Source organism: Pongo abelii, chromosome 11 (genome assembly GCF_028885655.2).
Source record: "Pongo abelii isolate AG06213 chromosome 11, NHGRI_mPonAbe1-v2.0_pri, whole genome shotgun sequence".
NCBI classification, from domain to species: domain Eukaryota; kingdom Metazoa; phylum Chordata; class Mammalia; order Primates; family Hominidae; genus Pongo; species Pongo abelii.
Window position 1 is genome coordinate 34,519,613 of NC_071996.2, and position 23,726 is coordinate 34,543,338.

The window sequence follows — 23,726 nt, forward strand, 5'->3', positions numbered from 1 at the left end:
GATCGAGAGATGTCCTTCTCTTAATAGAGATAAATCATTTGGTGGAATAACTCTTCGAGTCAACCAGTGTAAGTAACAGAGACACCAAAAACAGTAGCCATTAGTTTATTTTGCTTGACCCAGCAATCTTAGTGTATGCTTTGGTGACACTCATGTACTTATGCACCAGGTGGCAGGCGTGTACTAGAATGAAGATATTCATAGTAGCATTGTTTCAGATAGTAAAAAAGTGTTATCCACAAAAAATGAATGAATTATCAGTGAAAATTACTGAACTTTGGACACACACACATCCTTCCAGCCTTCATCAAAAAAAGTATTATTTCTTATTCTCCATCCTAACCTAGATAAGTGGAAGAGAAGAAAGAATTTTTTTAAAAAAGTCCTGATAGCTGGAAAACTTCCTTCACTGTATCCAAAGTTATGAGAACTCTTTGGGTTGTGTCTCCAAACTGAGATTCAGAAAAGCAATCACAATTAATCAATAAATTAACATTTTCATAGGACATTTCTAAATTTCCAAAGTGAATATAGCCTTTTATTTTTCAATCCAGCTAGCTAGCTAGGTCCATCCATATCCATGCACGTCATCTGGTTTAATAGATATCTACATTATGCTGTTTTCATCTATACGTATTCTAATGTTGGAGAATTTTCTCAAATTTAAATATGATTTAGATAACAGAGTGTCAGCAGTACTTAGATAAAGCAACTTTTTTTTTTTTTTTTTTTTTGAGAAATGGTCTCTTTGTCACCTAGGCTGAAGAGCAGTGAGGCAGTCATGCCTCACTGCAGCCTCAACCTCCCGGGCTCAAGTAATCCTCCCACCTCAGCCTCCTGAGTAGCTGGGATTACAGGTGTGCACTACCATGCCTGGCTAATTTTTGTATTTTTTTTTTTGTAGAAATGGGGTTTCACTGTGTTGCCCAGGCTGGTCTCTCTGGGCTCAAGCAATCCACCCACCTCAGCCTTCCAAAGTGCTGGGATTACAGGCATGAGCCACTACGCGCAGCCTAGATAAAGCAAATTTTTAAATTGATTTGATACTTGATTTTACTCTCATTAAAAAAAAAAAACCTGAATGCTAATTGTTAACCAACTATTGTTAAATTTTAAGGGAAATTGTGTAGCAAGGTCTTAGGTCTGATTATAAATGTTTGTCTTTTTTGGGAGCCTGTGATTTTTTCAGTACAAAGCAGCTTTTAAAACATCTTGTGAGAACAGTATTTAGGAGGAGAACAAAAAAGGGAATTCTGAATTGTAATGACAGATGTAAACATGTTTTTCATTAGGGTTCACTTTGGTTTTCTTTTTCTTTAGTGGTTTTTGGCAAATTTGTCATATCAAGAAGCACTTTCAGACACACAAGTTGCTATAGTTAATATTTTATCTTCAACTTCCGGTAAGAAATTTGTCTTTAAAAATCTGCATTATAAATCAGTGTATGTATTTCTGGTATATATGTGCATACATATACAACATTTTTATCTTGTTATAGCTTCTTACATTAGTTCTAATATACATTAGTCTATTATAACTGCCTTTTAATCTGTATACAGTCAGGTGCTGCATATGATGTTTCAGTCTACAACAGACTGCATATATGATGGTGGTCCCATAAGATTATAATACTGTATTTTTATTGTACCTTTTCTATGTTTAAATATGTTTGGATACACAAATACTTACCACTGTGTTACAATTGCCTAGAGTATTCAATACAGTAACATGCTATACAAGTTGGTAGCCTACGAGCAATAGGCTATAGCATATAGCCTAGCTGTGTAGCAGGCTATACCATTTAGGTTTGTGTGAGTATGCTCTATGATGGTGGCACAAGGATGACTCTGCCTAACGACACACATGTTCTCTGTATTTGTCCCTGTTGTTAAGCATGACTGTAGTTTCATGCCTTAGCCTGTGCTATTTATGTTCCTTCAAATACTTTACAATATTTTTTATATAACAATATATTACAGTTTTATAGGCCGGCCTTTTGTATTGTAGTTGCCTTTCCCTTCACACATCCTTTCCAGAGATCTTTTTCTAGACCCTTTGGCTAAAATGTAATTGCTTATTTCAGAACTATAATTTGCCCTGTGATAGGTGTTTTATTTTTAAGATTGAATCACCTTTCAAATCTGGAAGACAAAAGTATTTTTGAAGCTATAAAAATAACTTTAGGACACAGGCTTGATTATGATGAAGTCAGCATGTTACTCTGAATAAGATTTAAGTTTCCTATTAGTTTAAAATAAATAGGACTGTACTTGATCTGTACTGTTGAAATAAACATGGTTTAGTTTGGAGGCTATTTTATGCATGAACTTTAAACATTTCAGTCTAGTCATTACTTAACTGCAGTCATTTTCTTAGTTAAGAGTGACAAAAATAATTTGAAAGGTAGGTATATAATTTGCTTATTTAAACAATGAAGTTGGTAGTAAAAATGTTGACAGTATTTAAACTCATGTACCATTTTTAAATTCTTTTCTCCTCATAGGACTTTTTACCTTAATCCTTGCTGCAGTATTTCCAAGTAACAGTGGAGATAGATTTACCCTTTCTAAACTATTAGCTGTAATTTTAAGGTAAGCATATAGTGTGATAGCTGGTTTACTCTGCTTAAAAATACAATGTTACAATTTCTGATAGTGGCACCAGGGTAGTTTATATTGTAAGAGCAAAGAAAGATGTGGATAAAAGAAGGCTTTAAGTGGACATGATGCTACTTAGCCCTGTCACATCCTGCACTAGGTTTCTAAACCTTCCTGGGTAGGGTAACCAGAGGGTAAACCCCAAGGCTGCTTTGGTTCCCGTTCATGTGTCTGCAGACTCATCAAGTATTGGACTGACGTTCACACTTAATGTGGCAGCTTAATCCTCATAATCTCCCAAGTTTCTATTTCTTTTTCTTAAGGCAAGTTCCCCTCTTTGTTTTGATTTTTATTTCTCCTTTTTCTACTTCTCTTAGAAAGCTAACGTTCAGTTTTCTCTAATTGTCTAAGCCTCAGGTGATGTTTCAGTTATTTTCTGTATAATTTATTTGGCAATTTTGCACTACTGCATAATATTAGTGTTGCTGATAACTATACTTAAATATTTTATTTTTATTTAACTTTGTGTATGTTTGTCTTGTCTTCCCTACTAGTTTGTAAACCCTTGAAGGCCAAAGCCTTATTTTATATTTGTGTCATCAAAGACCTAGCATAGGGCTTTGCCCATAGACAGTACTGAAAAAAGATGTGTTGGTTTAATAAAACTTATTTTTATGAAAGAAAATCAGAGAAGGTAGCAGGATGATTTAATGGAGAGTGGTGTTTCTTGGTTATCAAAGCTGAGATTGAATAAGAGCTCTGCTCTTTGCCCTGGGGCAGTTTTCTTAAACTCTGAAAGGGTTTCCTAGTTGAGAAAATGATATTGTCTATTATACCTTGCAGCCTTGTTTTAAAGTTTAGTGGTAATAGCTACGAAGTGTCTGGTATTGGACAATCATGTAAGACTGGTAGCTCTTAATATTAAATGTTTTTCTTTTTTAGATATAAGGGTAAATTAACCACAGTTGCTCCAATGGGCAGCTGGTTGATCCAACTTAATTTATCATTTAGACTTTATGGCCACTAGGGATTTGTTCTTTTACATGGTTTGCTAATGTTTTAAGCCAAGCAAATTTTTGCATTAGGGAAATATATTTGTATTGGAGAAGTAAATGAGGTTTTATTTAACTTTATTTAAAATATGTGCTAATTTATAACTTTTCTTCGTGGTATCTTAATAAAGACTTGATAAAGAAGGAAATGGATATAAAATATTGAACTTGTAAGTATTTTGACAGACTACATTACTTCTTCTCATTAAAGTAGGTAGACAAACAGAGGTTGGCAAACTATGTTGGGCCAGCTGCTGGTTTTGTAAATAAAATTTTATTAGAACACAGCCACTCTCATCTATTTGCAAATTGTCTATGGCCGTTTTAGCACTACAGAGGCAGAGTTGAATTGCAATGCCATGTGGCCCAAAAGCCTAAAATACTTACTATCTGTACCTTTAAAAAAAAGTGTTACTTAGAATTTTTTTGTGTAAGTATATGTTCTTAAGAATTATGTATTAAACATTGTTTAATATTTTGTTTTGAATTGGCATTTTACTAAGAGATTCAATTTCTGAGGATATAAAAATAATTTTACATAGCAACAATTTTGAAGGGAATCTAAGCAAAGAAATCTCATTTCATCAATTGAGAGACAAGAGTGTGGCCTCAAGCCAAACAACTTGGAATCCAATCCCATCTCCATCATTACTAGTTTTGAGATCTTGAACAAGTTCGTTACATTTCTGTGCCAATTTTCTCGTCTGTATATTGGGGATAATAATAGGATTTCTCTCATAGGATTATTATGAGGATTAAATGAGTAGAACTTCTAAAGTGCTTGGAACAATGTCTGATACACAACAGGAGGTGCTCACTATATTTAGCCATTATCATAATCATCTTCATTTAAATCGAAACAAAATCCCTGGTTTCTAATATATTGTGGATACTCAATAAATAATAGCTGAATCTGAATACGAACAGTGATTATTACAGAAAATTGTGATGATTTAATTGAAGGGTTTGCATATTTAATGTAAGGACTACACTTGAGTTCTGATGACATCTTTCCATAAGGGAATACATATTTTCTTTCATCTTCCTCTCCCACTGCCACCCTGGTCTTTCTCACCAGGGTGAGAGAATTAGGCTAATTTTTTTTTTTTTAATTAGCAATATCTCATCTACTTGAAAACATGTTACAATTTATAAGATTCATAGAAATAGAAAGACAATGTAAACAGTTCCCTGAGGACAGGAACCACATCTGTATTGTTCACTTCTGTAACCCAGTGCTTTGCCCATGTTAGATGCTCAGCAAATAACAATTGAGTTTATGAATGACCTCTGATATCTCTACATCCTTAATTCAGTCTTATTTTTATCCACTAAAATCATGAGATTAGTGAAATTGTTTAAGCACATGAGGATAGTTTTACTGTTAATTTAGATTTTACCAATAAGCAAGAGTACTACCATTGCTGGATTTATATGGGTTTGATATATTTGTATAATCCAAAAGAAAGACTGGAAAGGGATGACAAGTTGGTTAATTCATTCTTAATTGAAAGACAGTGGATAGCATAGCACATAAAAGCAATGGACTCTGGAGTAAAACTGCCTGTATTTCAGTCTCGGCTATGTGATCTTGGTCAAGTTACCTTACCTCTTTGTGTATTAGCTTTCACATGTAAAATGGGAATGGCAGTAATAACACTTCCTTATAAGGTATAATATTGTACATTCTGTGAGGATTAAGTGAGTTAATACAAATATAACACTATATTATATTGATATTGTTAGATATTATTATTGAAATTGCTAAATTATTTGATAGTTTTACCCAAAGTTGAGATTAGTCTTGATCACTTATAAATAATTTTTATCTTTATGATTAGCCTTTTCAGAATTCTTTAGCTCATCATTAATGACTGTTATTCTCATAGCATTGGAGGTGTTGTACTGGTAAACCTGTCAGGGTCTGAAAAATCTGCTGGAAGAGATACAATAGGTAAGTACTTGACTCTGGATTCTCTCTGTTAGAGTATACAAGAAAGTTTTTTGTTAGAGTAAACAAGAAAGTTAAATATGCATGCTCATGTGCACAGATACATGTACAAAGGGTAGGCACTAGCAGGGTTTTTTTTTTTAACTTCTCCTTTGGAAATAATATAAAAAAATGAGTAAATAGTTTAGTGAATTCTCATAGCCTTCACCCAGATTTTTCAAATGTTAACAACTTACATAACTATTATACAGTTATAAAAATCAGAAATTAACATTGATTATAATACTGTTATCTATAAAGCCTTTTCAAATTTTGCCATTTTTTCCACTAATGTTCTTTTTCTGATCTAGGATCATTTATTGCATTTAATTGTCATGTTTCCTTAGTTTCCTTTAAATGCAGAAGTGTTCCTCAGTCTTCTTGTCTTTTATGACCTTGACACTTTTGTAGGGTACCACCTAGTTGGTTTGTAGAATGTTCCTCAATTTGCATTTGTCTGACATTTTCTTTGGTTAAATTGAGGTTGTGCATTTTTGGTAAGAATATAATGGAAGTGATATTGTTTCCTGATCAGTGCATTCTACCAAAAGGCACATGATATTGATTTGTCCTGTTGCTGGTAATGTTAATTTTAAGGTGGTTAAAATTAACCACCCTACTCCAGTGTAAAGTTACTAATTTTTCCCATTGTAAGTAATAAGCATCTTGTGGGGGATACTTTGAGGCTATACAAATTTCCTGTTGCTGTCATATCTTCACCCACGAATATTGTCATTCACTCTTGATTCTTGATTCATAGTTACTGCTATGGTGAACACTTAGATTTTGATCCATTGCTTAGACTTAACAAAAACAAAAGTAATCAGAACCTAGCTGGGCTGAGCATGGTGACTCATGCCTGTTATCCCAGTGCTTTGGGAGGCCAAGGTGGGAGGATTGCTTGAGGCCAGGAGTTCAATACCAGCTTGGGCAGCATAGTGAGGCCTCATAATAAAAAATAAACCTAGATTAATTATTTCTCTTTGAATACTTCTTTAGATATTTGAGGTTTATTGAATAGAACAATGCTTTCTAAATTATTCCTAGCTACTACCCAGTGAGCTGCGCTTTGAACCTCCTCACCTCTTTCTCAACCAGAGCAGCTTTGTGTATATAAAACAATATATGTATTTGGTATGTGCATGTATATGCAAGATTTTGTTGACAGGCTTTTCCTTAGCTTTAAAAAAAAGTTTGAAAATAATAAAAAAAATTTAATAAAACATTCATCTTTTGAATAATTGATTAAAGTATTGAATATGACCACTTGGCAGAACATTATTTAGCTGTTTTGAAAAGTTTAAATGTTTTTGAGAGAGAGTTAATAAAGAGAATCAGTGTTTATTATTCATGTACTGTGAGATCTGTATTATGTTAGCTATTTTGGAACATTAAAAAGTATAAATTATATGTTTGCAGTTTTCAAGGAGTTCTTGATTTGGAACAATATGAGATTTATAAAATGAAGCTACTAGGGATTAAACTAATACCATACTTGACAATAGTAAGTATTGTCTAAAACAGAAGACAGGACAGAAATACAGCCAATTAGAAAGAGGATGCTTTGTGGAAGAAATGAAACTTTAACAGAGCCTTTAAGATGGGAGTGGTAGTGCAATACGTATTAAGAATGATATATGGGGGTAAGGAAGACAATACAAGCAACAGCTTAGTGATGGAAAGAGACATTTGTTAAGTTGGAAAATGCCAGGTGTCAAGATTGTTTATGTAGGGTAAAATAAGAAACATGCATTTCTAAATTAAAAACAAAGTGTTACTTTGGAGTTGTATTATTATAATATGTATAGGTTTTGGTCAGATCATTGAGGTGAATGCTTTTGCATTTATTTGTTAACACATTAAACTCCTTCCTGTACTCCTAGAAGACGTGGATGGGGTCGGCTATACCTTTTCATTATATATCTTTATATCAATATAAAGGTGATTTATATCATTATATATCTTTTCACTTTTGTATATTCTTGCAATATTATCTGACACATTATTGGATTTTAAGTGTATATTGAATGAGTTAATGAGTGATTGCTTTAAATCATGTCCATTTTTACAGGTTCCATTTGGTCTCTTGCTGGAGCCATGCTCTATGCTGTCTATATTGTTATGATTAAGAGAAAAGTAGATAGAGAAGACAAGTTGGATATTCCAATGTTCTTTGGTAAGAATATGTTTAACTTGGGAGGCTATTTACTCTAAATGATTAACACAGGGTTTTGCTTTTGTTTTTTGGAGGGAATAGGGAAGCCTTTTTTTTTCTTCCATATGATTCTTTAAAACCATTTAAAGATTATGAAGGCCAATCCCAATGTTTTCCTTACTTTATCCTGCATAGTTGTGCACCTATGAGGGAATGCCCACCTCCTCAGTGTGAGACAGAAGGAAACTCCTAACACTTTTTTCAAATTGATGTCTTCAGACTGCAAGTCAGATATTTATCTCATTGATATGACAGATTTATGCTCTTGTAAGCATGTGAGAGTTTACCTGCTGTATTTTACATTTTGCCATTTTTGAATAGTTAGCAAAGGATTGGGGAGACTGCCCCTGAATTGTGTGTTTAATGCTGTCACAGTCTATGTACTTATGTACATTAAAAATTGTAGGCCATTTAAAGGCTTTTCATTTGGATTTTATCTTTAAGACACAGACACTTTTATAACATAGATTCATTCTCAAATTACCCAATTATAGTTGCTGGATATGGTTTATAAATTTTCCTTTGCCTAACATCAGTTCAGGAAAGAACTTGCGATGTCTGTAGGACTGCAGAAGAAGAACACATTGACAAGATATCTTTCAAAAGATATCTGAATATAAATAGATAAAGAAGCTCTGTGATAAGAGTTCAAAGTGCAGCTTACAAGGAGTCAGGAGACCTGGAATCCAGCTATTGTAACTTTAGTTATCTCATAGGCATCTGCAATATGAGGAAATTGGACGAGACGAATGGCCTCTAAACTGTGATTTAGGGAATAGGTAGGCTCCTGGGATGGTTGGAAGGAAATAGAGTTGCATGCAGGGGTCTAGTTCTTGGACTCCTTTGCTGCTTCACCTGTGGAACAGCTCTACTTTGTTGAGCATTTTGCATTAGAATTTAATTTGTAGTAAAGATTTTTCTTATGGCTGGGCATGGTGGCTCACGCCTGTGATCCCAGCACTTTGAGAGGCTGAGGCAGGAGGATTGCTTGAAGCCAACGATTCAAGATCAGCCTGGGCAACATAGGGAGACTGCATTTCTATTTAATTTTTCTTTTTAAAAGACTATTTAAAACTATTTTAAAACTAAAAATAGTTTAAATACTGGTACCTAAAGACTAACAAAAATAAAATGTTTGAAAAGCCATGAGGCTGAATGATTGCTTAAATTCTTTTTAAATATAGAATTCAAGAAATATAGCATAATAGCCAGGTTTGGTTACATGTGTTTGTAATCCCAGCTGCATGAGAGGCTGAGGCAGGAGAATCACTTGAGTCCAGGAGTTCGAGTCTGCAGTGAGCTATGATTGTGTCTCTGCACTCTAGCCTGGGTAACAGAGTAAGATGCTGTCTCTTAAAAAAGAAAAGGTAATTTTAATGATATTTTATTTGAGAGTCATAGAAAATTTTATTTGGAATGGAATAAAATGCTAGTTTTTTTTAGTGTTATAGGTAGGTGGTTGGGTCAGTGGTACTTTTTAAAAATTTAAACATTGACAACTTGCAAGAAAAATTGCTTAATTTACTCATATTAGGGAGAGTGCCTATAAACATGTAGCTTGTGTTGGTCCTGTTCATATGTGATGTGATATGTAAAGCAATATTGATCTGCCCTGGGCTTTAGAATAGACAGGATTCGGAGAAGTTAGGATTGGGATGTTGGGGGCTCTTCAGGCAAGGGAGTGTGAGCAGAGGCTTAACAGGGAGCAGTGAGTAGATCTGAATGATTGTGCTGGAACTTCACTTTGTGGAAGAAGAACAGAAAGACATGTGGAGCTAGATTCTGGGCAGTCTAGGGAATAGGTGGGGTCATTGGGACTTTTGTCTCTAGGTCAAAGGATGTTAATTTATGTGGGATTTCATAGACTCAGCACTTCAGGGACTAGAAAATAGATTTAGTTCTTGGTAATGCCACATTTTGGTGTTTCATTAAAACAACTTTGTAATGTTATTTAAGCATTTTAGGTCGTGTGTCCTTTCTGTATATGTGTTCTTTTGTTGTTTTTTTTTTAATCAATAGATGTCTTAAGTTGGTGTATTAGTCTGTTTTCACACTGCTATAAAGAACTACCTGAGACTGAGTAATTTATAAACAAAAGAGGTTTAATTGACTCACAATTTTGCATGGCTGGGGAGGCCTCAGGAAACTTAGAATCATGGCGTAAGGTGAAGGGGAAGCAAGGCATGTTTTACACACTGGCAAGAGAGAGAACTTGAGAAGGGGGAACTGCCAAACACTTTAAAACCATCAAATCTTGTAAGAACTCACTATGATGGGAACAGCATGGGGGAAACAGCCCCCATGATCCAGTCACCTCCCACCAGGTCCCTCCCTGACACGTGGGGATTACAATTCGAGATGAGATTTGGGTGGGGACACAGAGCCAAACCATAATAGTTGGGCTGCCTAAAACAGGATATGAGATGGGGAATTTGTGTGGGTGATTTATTTTGGGGAGTTCACTGAAGGAAAAAGTTGGAGTGAAGGAAGCAAGATAGAGAAGGGGAAAGAACCGGGTGGCGCACAAGTATAACTGAGTTTTGGCCCAATTCATTGCAGGTACTGAGGCAGGGAGCAGAGGGAGAGCAGCTAATATGTCTGGGCCTTGAGTCGTGATGGCCGGCCTCGTAAAGCCTCCATCAATTAGTCATGAGCTGCAGAAGATGGGGTGGGGTGGAGGGTGGGAACTTGCTGGGAAAGGCAGACTTATTTGCCCCCCTTCACAGAAGTGGGGTGGCTGTGAGTCTTTAGCATCAGATAGAGAGTGGGTGCTCCTGCCCTGTTAAGATTTAACTAGGCATCCTAATGACCGGTTTATTATTTAGGTGACATAGTAAGTATCAATTATATATCTACTGTAATTTAATTTTCTTTTAAGAAAGCTATAGAGTTACCACATAAATCATATAGCAAATTTGTGACATAAACTGTATAGGAAGTACAACAAAATTTATTATACAATTGTAATCTTTTTTCTTTATAGTCTTTACTTTCACATGTATATAGTCATATATAAACTTAATTTCTATAATAATATTAGCTAACTTTTATTAAGTGCTTACTGTGTGCCAGATACTATGCTATATATTTTATGTGTTTTGTCTAATCTTCCCAGCAACCTAATTAAATATTATTAAACATTATTTTATGTTTATAGATTGGAAAACTGAGGCTTAAAGCGGTATAAGGCTTGCACTATTATTGAATGATAGATAGAGCTGGGATTGGACCCAGGCAGTCAGACTGCCGAGCACACACTTAACCACTATGTGGGATGGCTTTCCTTAATAACTAGTCAGTCTGTACTTTGCTCATATGTTGAATAGCTCTTTGTGTGTACATACTTTCTCACTAACTAGTTAGAGGTCTGGGAATGCAGGAACCAAGAGTTTTATCTCCTTTGGAACCTTCTTCCATTATTGCTCGCATAGCACAAGTGTTTTGGACATAAATAATTGAATCAGAGAGCAAACCATCTAATTCCTCAAAACTAATTTAGGCTGAGTATGCAAACACATACATACCAGTTATTTCTTTTAAGTTCTAGTGCACTATATTATCAGTAGCTAAGGTTAACAGCCCTTCTTGCTGAGTTGTCCTAAGTGGTTTATTCCACAGTAGTTGCTCCCATACAATGTGGATAGTTGAACTGAGTGATCACCAGTTGCTTCAGACAGTTTTTTTTTTATGGTGTTGAGCTTCACAGGACTGACTTAAAAACAAACCAACAGAAGTTTTAGCTAAGGAAAGCTCCCAGAGTAGTTTTGTGCAAAATCTAATTTTGATTTTAGAGTTAATAAGCTTGGAAAATAGAAATAAATCACAATTTTAACTTTTGTCTCTTTTATACATGTTCAGGTTTTGTAGGTTTGTTTAATCTGCTGCTCTTATGGCCAGGTTTCTTTTTACTTCATTATACTGGATTTGAGGACTTCGAGTTTCCCAATAAAGTAGTATTAATGTGCATTATCATTAATGGCCTTATTGGAACAGTACTCTCAGAGTTCCTGTGGTTGTGGTATGTACTGTTTATTCTCCAATTATTAATTATCAAGTTGATTAATTTTTGGATATTTTAAGCGTTTATATTTGTCTGTTTGCTGGTGGCCCTTCCTGTGCACCCCATTCTGCAACACACATACAACTGAATACTTTGACTCCACTAGAGCAGGGACTTTGTTTTTTAACTTCTGTGTGCCCATTCCAGAGTAGTGCCTTGTCCACAGAAGGAGCTCAATAAAAACTTGTTGAATGAAAGAATGAATATGAATGGTCTAAATCTGTAAAAATGTTTTAGAAAGTGGAGTATTATGCAAATGAAAGTAGTCATTATCTAATGGATATCCAAACATATGAGGTATATATGCCAAGTATGAATGCATGAGTTCTAATTGAGAATCCAGGAGATGGTGCTTAAATTTAAGAGGCTTTGGAATATCTGTTTGCTTGTTCATAGGTGTTTTTGTTTTATTTATTTTCAGGACCTTTCATATGGGTGAGCCAGATAGGTAAACCTTAAACTCTGATTGATTTGAGATGTTAACATACTTTGATATGCTATATATGCAATATATTGATATGTGATAATAAACTTAAAATAATTTGAAGACAGTATCATGTATGGAGTTTGAGAGACCTTTCAAATAACAGAGCTTTATACTTAGTCCTATTTTTATTTAATAGAAACTTGAATAGAATGAATAAAACATAAATGAATAAAATGAATTTTATTACATACCCATTGAAACTGTTAACTAGTTTTCGCTTGCAAAAGACTGCAACAGAAATAGACTTTTTTGTGGAGTCTTCCTTAATGCTCTGCCTATAGTGCTGTGTCTCCCTGCCCAGTTAAGGAATACCTATTTTCTTGGTATCCCCCATATCACTCTCTTTTGTGTAATACTTAAAGATTTACTTTGTATTGTAGTAATTTATGTTCTTATCTAAACTCCTTTGCTGATCTAAAATTCTTTAAAATCATAATCCATTTACTCATTAATTTTTTCATCTTTAGTTATGTACATTTTAGATACTTGATTTTTTTAATCTCAACTATTAACAGATGACAAAAGGCTTTAGCCATCAGCTAAATTGGATCCACCTTAAAAGCTGGATTAAGTCAAACAGGCTTTATAATTCTACCTCCCAGGTTTTTTATTAGAGTACTCTGCATGATAAATATCCAAGAACATATGCTGTATTTGACCCCGAATGCTCTTTTCACAGAGCAGCTAAGTAGTGGGAACCACAAGTACTTAAGTTTCCTTTACCTCATCAATAAGGACTCATTGTTCAGCCTCTGTTCATTACTTCTAGTGACGCTTTATTGGGAGATAGCCCCTTTTATTGCAGGACAGCATTATTAATTCTGACATATACTGAGCTAGATTTTACTTGCCTATAACTTCCATGGATCTGTAGTCCTAACGATATACATTATGGTTTTATCTTGGCTTATAATTCATTTTCTCCTTATATACCCAAATTATCAGTCTTTATAAATGGCTCATGTGTCTCCATTGGGTATAATATTTTCTTTCAATTCAACAAAATTGTATGCAGATAGATATTTCAAAATTTCATGCCCACATTGATAATTCAAGGTGAAAATAAAGAGCTTACTTAGCTTTTGGTTAGGACAATTGTTAGAAAAATGGAAAACAACAAGAAAATATTTTTTAAGAATATTCAAGTCTTTCTTTTTTTATGCCAAGCCAAATCAAAAGAATAACACATTATTTTAGTGTTTATGAAGGTGAGATATTTTTGCTTGGTGACAGAATCATATGTTGTCTTATCACTTCCTTAAAGTCTATGTGTGAAATATTGTCCTGCAATGTTACTAATGCTGTTTTCTTTGTTATCTACATATCATCACAAAACTGTAATAACTGTTCAACAGTTTTTAAAAAAAATTAATGAAATATAAGCTATACACCCAAAGTTGAATAATATCTGCAAACAGATCTTGAAAATAGCATAAAATATTTTGAGCTTTTTATACTTATATATTTGTATTTTTAATAGTTGAAGAAAAACTTTGAGAATCATCTTAATAACTTTTATTATATTTTATGTCTCAATCCATCCTAGCCTCTTATCTTTGCTCCTGATCTCACAAGGCTATATTATAGGATAGAAAGTCTTTGTTCAGTGTTTTTCTTTGGTTGTTTAATTTTTTAAATATAGAAATGTATATTTTCTTTTTTTAGGGGCTGTTTTCTTACCTCATCATTGATAGGCACACTTGCACTAAGCCTTACAATACCTCTGTCCATAATAGCTGACATGTGTATGCAAAAGGTAAGGAAACTATTTATTATTCATAGATATTTTAGGTATGTTATTAAAACAAACCTAATGAAAGTTGAGATGTGATTAAATTATAAGGATACAAACATAAATAATACTTGATGCTTTCTCTCCCAAGGTGCTTTACTGCATAGAAATATAAAAAGTACTGAAGAAATAGATAATTTCCATTTTTAGCTTTTCAATCTTTTCCCTAAATTTCTAAGTTAAGGGCATCATCTTCATATGTAGTTCTCCAGTTTTTGAGCTGATTCTGTTCCAGATGTTCTTTGGTAAGTCACATTTTATCATATAAGCATTTTAGTTTCTGCGATAAACCCTATCACAGGTTCCTTAACACTGTGCTGAATGAGCAGCACATGAATCATGTTGTTTGCAGTAAAAGTTAGCCATCTCTGTCTGGACTCAGCAGAGTGGGTATCCCATCCCTCTTCTCTGAAGGCCTAGTATGGATGTGGGGATTCTTGTGATAAATATTGGCAATGCTAACACCACAGAAAAGAGAATCTGGGATGTTTCTGCCAGCAGCCTAGAAGGGAAGAGTTTATTCAGTGCTCCTGGGTATAGCAGGAAGAACAGAGGTATGCTGTTGCCCAGCACTGAAAGATGGAGCATAGCCATTTATCACACAGTTCAGTATATGTAGTCACTTAACTTTTAACTGCAACTACTAAGTCACAGAAATGTGTGTGTGTGTGTGTGTATGTGTGTATGTGTGTTTTAGTCTAATATAATTTGAAGAGGGAAATACTTCAAGGCCCAAAGGCTTATAATGTGTACAAGCAATAATCAAAATTTTAAACCTATTTTTCTCTAGGTCTTAGCCAGGCGCGGTGGCTCACGCCTGTAATCCCAGCACTTGGGAGGCCGAGGCAGGCAGATCACTTGAGGTCAGGAGTTCGAGACCAGCCTGGCCAGCATGGTGAAACCCCGTCTCTACTAAAAATACAAAAATTAGCTGGCTGTGATGGTGTGCACCTGTAATCCCAGCTACTTGGGAGGCTGAGGCAGGAGAATCACTTGAACCTGGGAGGCGGAGGTTGCAGTGAGCCAAGATCATGCCACTGCACTCCAGCCTGGGCAACAGAACAAGACTCCATCTCAAAAAAAAAAAAAAAAAAAAAGATAAAAGCAAAATATGCTTAGTGCTCTGTATTTATTTATATATATATTTTATATTTATAAAATTTATTTATAAAATAAATTTTTATTTTATTTTATTTATAAAATAATTCTTTACTGATATTTAACTTTGTTTTATGGTTCAGTAAATTCTTACTTATTTGTCATGGTTAAAGAACTGAGATTCTCTCCTTAATTGAGAATTAATTATCTTACATAACTTGCATTTTCAAAGAATGTGGATATTCTATATAACACTAACATTTCACATTATTACACATCATTCTTTTATAGATTTAATTAATATCTAGGCCCTTCTTCATCTTCAGGTCATAATCCTGAATATGAACCAAACTGGTTGTGAAACTGGGAAGGTGCTACTTGTTAGAGGATTTTGGTAGACTACTGTGTAAATCATCTTTATTGTACTGATATTTTAAAAACGTAAGCTTTCGTAGATTGAAAAAAAATTGCAGCTTAATGTTCAGGAATTTTTAAGAAAATAGTCACAGGGGACCTAATTGTATTAAATGATTAGTCATTTCATAATTATCATTACAAACAATAATGGTTATAATTTGTTTAATAAAGTCTTTTAGGATAAAGACAAAACAGGGGGAAATGTATGCACATGCAATTAATTATAAAAACATAACCAAACTTTAACTGATTGCCCAGTTCTGGATATGAAGACAATCAAGAAAAGATTTGGTGTTCTTGATTGTCTTCATATCTAGAACTGGGCAGTCAGTTAAAGGAGCAGGCTGTGTGTTGGTGTCAGGATTGAGGTTAGGGAGATTCCATCTGGAAAAAGCAGCAGGGTGTGTCCAGAACTGTAACAGAAACATGATAACAGAAATCTACTTTTATAGGGTTTTTAGGTTTAATTAGCTAACTGTATTTATATATAGCTTCTGAAATGTTAGCATTTATTAACATTGTGCTTGAAACAAATTGGTTATTTAAATCTATTTATAATCATTTTATATACTAGGAAGCATCCCTGATCATATTCTATTTGATATTCAGATATATTTAGGAATTAGAAAAAAAATTTTTGTTTACATAGGTAATTTTCTTTGTTGTAATAAATGGCTTCATTTCTTTTGTCTTAGCTTGTTGGAAATCAAATTAGAAGTTTTTTATTATGAGACAACATATAAACAAGTACATTGTGGAAAGTGAACTTGCCTTCTAAAGTCTTCTAGGGCTTTATCTATCTTTATTAAGTTTGCTTTGATTCAGTTATGAAATAAGATTTTCAGTTGAATATTCATGAAATAATTCTATCAACTATATCTACATTTTTAATCGCATTATTTATAACTTCTTAATACCTTTTCTGATCTTGGATAATTTAAATGCAGCATGGTTTTTCCTGATTATTAGTCATTCTGGCAAATATTCCAGGAATATGTTAAAATATATTGGTAATTTCATAACTAAATGAAGGCTTTTCAGTTTAATGACTATTCTTTCCAGGGTGTTCTTAGGCTGACTCAGTCATTGTGTATGAGTACCATACAAATAGGGCATGCATGTTAAAAATTGTCAGTTATTATTCTTGTGTTATGCATTGTGAGTTCCCTCATAAAAGACATTATGCTCACAAAACTCGTTTACTCTGACTAATGGTGCTATGAAATGGAATAGTATATGTTTTTCACCAGAGGGAGTCTTACCTATGAGTCCGTGCCTTTTTTTTTTTTTTTAAATTCTCAAAGAGGACAAACACAGTTTTCCTTCCCTATTTTATAGATAGAAGTTACTATTTTCATCATTATTTTTAAAGCAAACCTCCTGTGTGTTACACTTAAGTCTCAGTGGTTGATCAGTATAGGCTTCTTTGACAGTTGTTTCTGATCTTTCGCTGAGTCTAGATGGTAAAAGTGAACTAGTGAAAGGGAAGAATGAGTTTTGTTTTGGATGGCATCTCATTGTTTTTTATTTTCTTTTTATTTATGTATTTGTTTTTCTTATTTTTTTCTTATTTATTTTTTTCTTTTTGATTTTAATACCTCCACCCTGCTTACAGATATTTTTTATTTTCTTGACAACCCTGATAAATGATGGATTGGAGGATCAGACTTGTTGACATCACTGATGAGGCTTGTCTTGTTGCTTGTCTTCTCTGGCTAACATTCCTTAGTAAAAATATTTCTGTATTTTTTTCTTTATTTTACTTGGTCATTGTTTCATTTTGAGCTTTTTTCATTTATTACTGGATAAGCTAGTTTTGAGTGTCAAATTTGCACTTAATTTGTTTTTGGTACTGTCATAAGAACTGTAGCATACACAGCATACCACAACTATAACTTTTTACGAAAACGTACATTTTTTGAGATGACTTCAGAAACTGAGGGAGAGAGACCCACTTGAGACTAGGCAGTAAACAGTGAAGAAGAAATGAGCAACATGGTGTGCAGGACCAAAGTTTCATACTGTATATCTCTACTCTAAGTGTACAATGCCTATAAATGGAAAGTATGCTTTCTTGGCTTTCCTTTAGCCTATTTTCCAAGCAAGAACTATTGTTGTTGGTAATTTAGGTACATGGAATTGTAAGTTGAAGTCTTGAATTCTTATTTAATAATAATACACTTAATACATTGTTAGTGTTTAATTTTGTCTTCCCATTTTTCTTATTCCTGCTAGTTTTCACAAACAGAAAAGTTACATTGAAGGGGGAAATTGCCTTAATGATAATTGTGGGTGTGTTTTTTCCTCTATCTTTTATTTTTAGGTGCAGTTTTCTTGGTTATTTTTTGCAGGAGCTATCCCTGTATTTTTTTCATTTTTTATTGTAACTCTCCTATGCCATTATAATAACTGGGATCCTGTGATGGTGGGAATCAGAAGAATATTTGCTTTTATATGCAGAAAACATCGAATTCAGAGGTAAGTTTAGTCTCAATACACATTTTTAAAAATAGCGTTTGCTAGATAACTGAGAATCGCATCATGCTGGCCTAGCTTTTAGAGATTTTGTGAGGAATTATTGAAAGATGATAACTTATATGTTACGGCAGATAAAAATAAAATAATTTGTTTAGATCTTTTGGGTAATAAGATTATTTCTCTTTCTTTCTTTCTCTCTTTCTTTCTTTCTCTCTCTCTCTCTTTCCTTTTCTTTCTCTCTCTCTCTCTTTCCTTTTCTTTCTTTCTTCTCTTTCTTCTCTTTCTTTCTCTTTCTTGACAGAGTCTTGCTCTGTAGCCCAGCCTGGAGTGCAGTGGCACGATCTCAGCTCACTGCAACCTCTGCTTCCTGGGTTCAAGTGATTCTCCTGCCTCAGCCTCCTGAGTAGCTGGGATTACAGGCATGCAACACCATGCCCAGCTAATTTTTGTATTTTAAGTAGAGACAGGGTTTCACCGTGTTGGCCAGGCTGGCCTTGAAGTCCCGACCACAAGTGATTTGCCTGCCTAGTAACTACATTTTTTAAAAAAAATTTTGATTCACAGGTAATACTAAAAGGTTTACTGTTTTGCCATAACAAACTTAAATATAGAAAACTTTTATTGGTTTGAACATAATTCATGATAGAATAGTATTGCCTCAGTTTTTCTTTCCAATTTCTTTCTTTTTAAGAATGAAAGCTTTTTACATTTTGCTATAAAAAGAACTTGGTTCCAGTGACTCTGGAGACTGAGGTGGGAGAATTGCTTGAGGCTAGGAGCTCAAGACCAGCCTGGGAAACATATCAAGACCCTGTCTCTAAGAAAATTAAAAAAAAAAAAAATTACCCAGACATGATGGCATATACCTGTAGTCCCAAGCTGCTTGGGAGGCTGAGGTAGGAGGATCACTTGAGCCCAGGAATTCAAAGCTGCAGTGAACTATGATAGCACCACTACACTTTAGCCTGGGTGACAAAGTGATACCCTGTCTCTTATTTAAAAAACAAAAAGTGAGACCCTATCTCTTATTTAAAAAACAAAAACAAAAAACACTAACTTGGGACAAGTTCTTGGGAAATTTTATCCTAGTGTTGGTTCTGCCACTGACTTGCATCCTGTCCACATAGCCTCAGCCAATGGAATAAATAAGGTTTAAGGTTCCTTTTCAGCTCTAAAGCTTTCCTTAATTATTGCTTTTTTTTTTTTTCTCTTAAGAGTTCCAGAAGACAGCGAACAGTGTGAGAGTCTCATTTCTATGCACAGTGTTTCTCAGGAGGATGGAGATAGTTAGCTGTTGTCTGTAGCCCAGGTTTGTATGTGAGCTGGGTTTAGTATTGAATAAGGTTCTTATTTGTGTAATATTCCAACAAAGGATTGATTTTCTATAATTAGTTGTTTGAGAGGCAATACAGCCTTAAAGGCTAAAGGGGCTAAAGCCTGGACTCCAGTTCCATCTTCTCCACATACTAGCTGTGTGGCCCTATGCAAGGTTCTTAATCTCTTGATGCTCCGGCTTTCTTATTTGTGAAATGGGATTACAGTAGAACCTCCCTTATGAAGGTGTTAAGATAGTAAATACTTGGTAAATATAAAGTATGTATAACAGTGCCTGACTCAAATGATCAGAAAGTTTTAACACATTTTTATTCATGCTAAGGGTCATTTTATTTAATAATATGCTTTAGAAAAATATTTTTTCTCTGATGATAAAAGAAAAATGTAATATTCTGGTGTACAATATACTGGTTGGAAAATACTAGTCTTTATGTGTGTGTTTTACATAACTGGCACAGTGTTTATCCTCATTCTCTGACATTGCTTTGTCATTTAACAATGCTTCTGGAATATTTTTCCATTTTTTACATTTTAAGAAATAGTGTCTTTTATATGTCTTTGATGATAGAGTACATGACATTTAATATTTTGCTGAATGAATGCTTGAATTAAATGCAACATACAGATTTTGCAGGTACAAAAGTGATTATTTATTTAGAATGAAAGATCACAGTAAACTACTAGAATTTTTCTAGTTTTTCTAAGACATCTTTAGGCAATTTATATTGAAATGTTTCTTGATTGCTACTGAGTTTTCCCTCCCTATCTAGAACATTGTACAACTCCTGTCAGTTGTTAACACTTATATTAGCCTTGAAGATTGTTTCATTATCCTCATGGTAAACTTGCTTCTAACCTACAGCTAATGGTCCTGGTTTTCTGTTTTTCTTTAGTGTGCTGTTTTTAAATCTAGTTTATACCTGCACATGGTTTGAGCTCTAGTTCTCCAAGACTTTTTGTACAAGGCAGCTACCCCTGCCCTTCCCTGCCCTGCTCATCCTGCTTTCATTTTCTTCCCACTCTGAGGAAATTAAACTCTTAGCTGATTCTTTTGGTATTTTCCTTCTTGTCTCCCTAAGTATCATGCTTATGACTTGTGTTTCATGAGTTCTCGGTTTTAGGCATCTTCAGCTGACTTTTCAAGTTTACAGATGAGGACAGATTATTTTCAAGTTTACTCCTCCTCTGCTCCCACCTCACATGCCTTCTATCTCTATATCAGTTCTGCCTCCTCATCATCCCTGTATAGTTATTGCATAATTTTGTATAGATCTGTAGTCGGTGTTTATATTGTTGTCACTAAAAAACTGTTACTTATAACTGAGCTATGTAGGATTCGTCCTGCTATTTCACTTATCCAGAGATTCTCTGTTACTACCCTTTTTGGAGAGTAAACCTTAAAGTCTTCTCCTGGGATAGAGAAAAGGCACTTGGCCAACTGTGAAAAGTAAGAGAGGGCATCTGAGTGTCTGTCTGCTTTTTCTATAGACATTATACCAGTCTTCTTGTTTTTAGTTGTTTCTTCACCCCTCCTTACAGAGATATCTGGTCCCATTTTTCCATTGCTAACAAAGAGTTGGCTGTTATTTTTTCATCTCTCTACTTTTCTTTTTGTCCATGTGGTTTATTCCTTTTAAGAAAAAAATTCCAGGCTGGGCATAATGACTCATGCTTGTAATCCTAGCATTTTGGGAGGCCGAGGAGGGAGGATCACTTGAGCTCAGGAGTTTGAGACTAGCCTGGGCAACATAGTGAGACCTTATTTCTGTTAAAAAATATATTTTTTAACCCTTTGTTTCCTTTTTAGTGAGGTTTTGGAGAACAAGTGGAACTAAATATATGTTTATGTGCCATCTTTAAATTTAAAAAAAACATAAACACAATTACAGTAAGTCGTCACTTAACATCATCAATAGGTTCTTATAAACTGTGACTTTAAGCAAAATTACAGCAAAACTATTTTTTTTTGCATCAACATTATAACATAACAACACTGAACAAAACAATGTTATTCGGGGACCTAAAGTCAGTTTCCTATAACCTATGACATTAAGTGAGGACTTTGTATTCTTGAAAGCTTTTTAATGCTGTAATTTATGCATTATTTTTCTTGGATATGCTGTGCATTATTCTCATACTCACACTTAAACCTACCCATATCCAGCAAGGTTTCAGTATTTTTAGAAGTGAGAGCTGGGTAAAGAAGAAAGAGTGAAGACTAGAGAGGATGGATTGCAATAGAGTAGAATAGACTGGGCAGGTGTCTTTGTCTTTGCAGGAGTAATGGTGGAATATACCAGGAGTACAACTAACTGCTAATACACAATCTTTAGTGTTGATGTCAGCTTTTGACATTGCTATAGAAGTCACATTCATAAGTTCTTAGTACTCCAAATTTGAGTGTCCAGTTATTAAGTATGTATACAGTGAAAATAGGTATTTCAATTTTAGGATAATTTGCTTTTTAAAATGTAAACTATAGAAAACTAAAACTGTGAAATTATAATCTAATCACATTTCTGTGGTTTCTGTTTTTAGCTTGATAATGGAACTATACAGCGAAGAGACAATCTCTGGCAAGTTTTTGTAGAAAAAATGTTTCAGTGCCTAGTCTGAAAAATAACAGTTTCAGTTCTTTGAAACTCTAAAATATATTTTTCTCATACCTGTTTTCTTCATTTTCATAATGAAGCACTTTGCTATGTAGCTGTGTACATATCACTACAGTTATAGGAAGTTCCAGTCTACAGTCCGTCCAAAGGACCAACCTGCCTTACACATCTCAAGGAATTCAGCTATTGAAATCATTTGAACTAATCAAGGAATAAATCCTAATGTTCTGGGACTTTATTTTCACATGTTAAATGCTGGAATATATTATGAAAATGTTTTCAAGAAATCACTTAAGTGTTCATAGACCAGTGTTTCTGACAGGTAAAATGCTAAAATAAGCTACCTGTAATAAGTGTGGATTATATTTTTGGGTTTTGTAGAATATTGCAAATTAACCACACAAAAAATGTTTAATTTATGCAACAAGCATGTTTGTGCAAATTTCATGGGACTTTAAAAAGAATAAATATATGAGAAAATATCTGGTTCACTTACACTACATTTACTGTATTATTCTTTTATAGCATTAGGTGCCTTGTATTTTAAATCTGTGACAAGCCATGGCAAATTTTTAAAGGGGAAGTATTATTATAAAATGAAGAAATGTGTATTTCTAAAGGCTATATTGCTGTAAACTTAATTGATAAAGCTCTGTTTAATTTAGAGTTTTGAAGAAATAGTCTCCCTTCAATTAAGAAATTTTCATAATGGAATGATTTAAATTGAAGTGACAAAGAGTATTATTAAAATACAATGTTTATATGTGTATTTGTGTATTATAGATGTATCAAGTGATTTCTAATTTTTTTCACATAGGAATGTGCCACATTACTCTAGAACTAGATGTCTCTTCTTTAAATAATTTTAGTTTTCCTGAATAAATTTGTAATGGTTAAAGTACCAAGTAAGTAAGGCGAGAAGGGATTCTGTTTTTAAAATCACATCAGAACTTTTCCTCTACTAAGATTAAATTAAATGTAAAATACTCCTAATTGCAATTCTTAAACTTAGGCCTTACATGTACTTATTGTGCAACTGCTCCTGGACTCTATTCACCATAGATATCAGTAAACATATGTCCCAGGATTCACAGGCTTTTGATTAATCAATATTCTTTTCAAGTTTTCTGTGAAGAGTTTAGTTCTCTTCAAAATTTCTTAACTAATCTGATTTTTAAGAATTCTCTTTGCAGTGTTTAGCTTCCTATTCACATTCTTAAAATTACTTTGGTGTTACCATGAGTCTAAAATGAAGTTTAGCCTTCCTTTTGTTTCATCCTGAGAACTTCTATATTATATTACCTTTAAAAATTGTTTATGATATTAAATTTAAAATACAAACAGCTCTCTTTTCTTTTTTTTTTTTAATCATCCAGCCCAAAGTGGCAAAAACAGCTCTTTTCTCATTTGGCACCACCAATAATGCAAGTTAAAAATAATGTTGAGTTTATTATACTTTTGACCTGTTTAGCTCAACAGGGTGAAGGCATGTAAAGAATGTGGACTTCTGAGGAATTTTCTTTTAAAAAGAACTTAATGAAGTAACATTTTAATTACTCAAGGACTACTTTTGGTTGAAGTTTATTATCTAGA

General features: G+C 33.9%; 1 protein-coding gene across 9 annotated transcripts in view; it reads left to right on the forward strand.

The window, feature by feature from the left end:
* Positions 1-23,478, forward strand: part of SLC35F5 (solute carrier family 35 member F5) — a 44,259-nt gene extending 20,781 nt beyond the window's left edge. For 3 of the 9 annotated variants that reach the window (XM_054548723.2, XM_054548724.2, XM_054548725.2), the window contains 9 exons: positions 1,321-1,402; positions 2,504-2,591; positions 5,539-5,603; positions 7,711-7,815; positions 11,713-11,872; positions 14,067-14,157; positions 18,032-18,186; positions 19,402-19,495; positions 22,060-23,476. In XM_054548723.2, coding sequence (XP_054404698.2) covers positions 1,321-1,402; positions 2,504-2,591; positions 5,539-5,603; positions 7,711-7,815; positions 11,713-11,872; positions 14,067-14,157; positions 18,032-18,186; positions 19,402-19,477 — 822 coding nt within the window. In that variant the 3' untranslated portion in view covers positions 19,478-19,495; positions 22,060-23,476. 9 annotated transcript variants of the gene reach the window in all.
* The last annotated feature ends 248 nt before the right edge of the window (positions 23,479-23,726 follow it).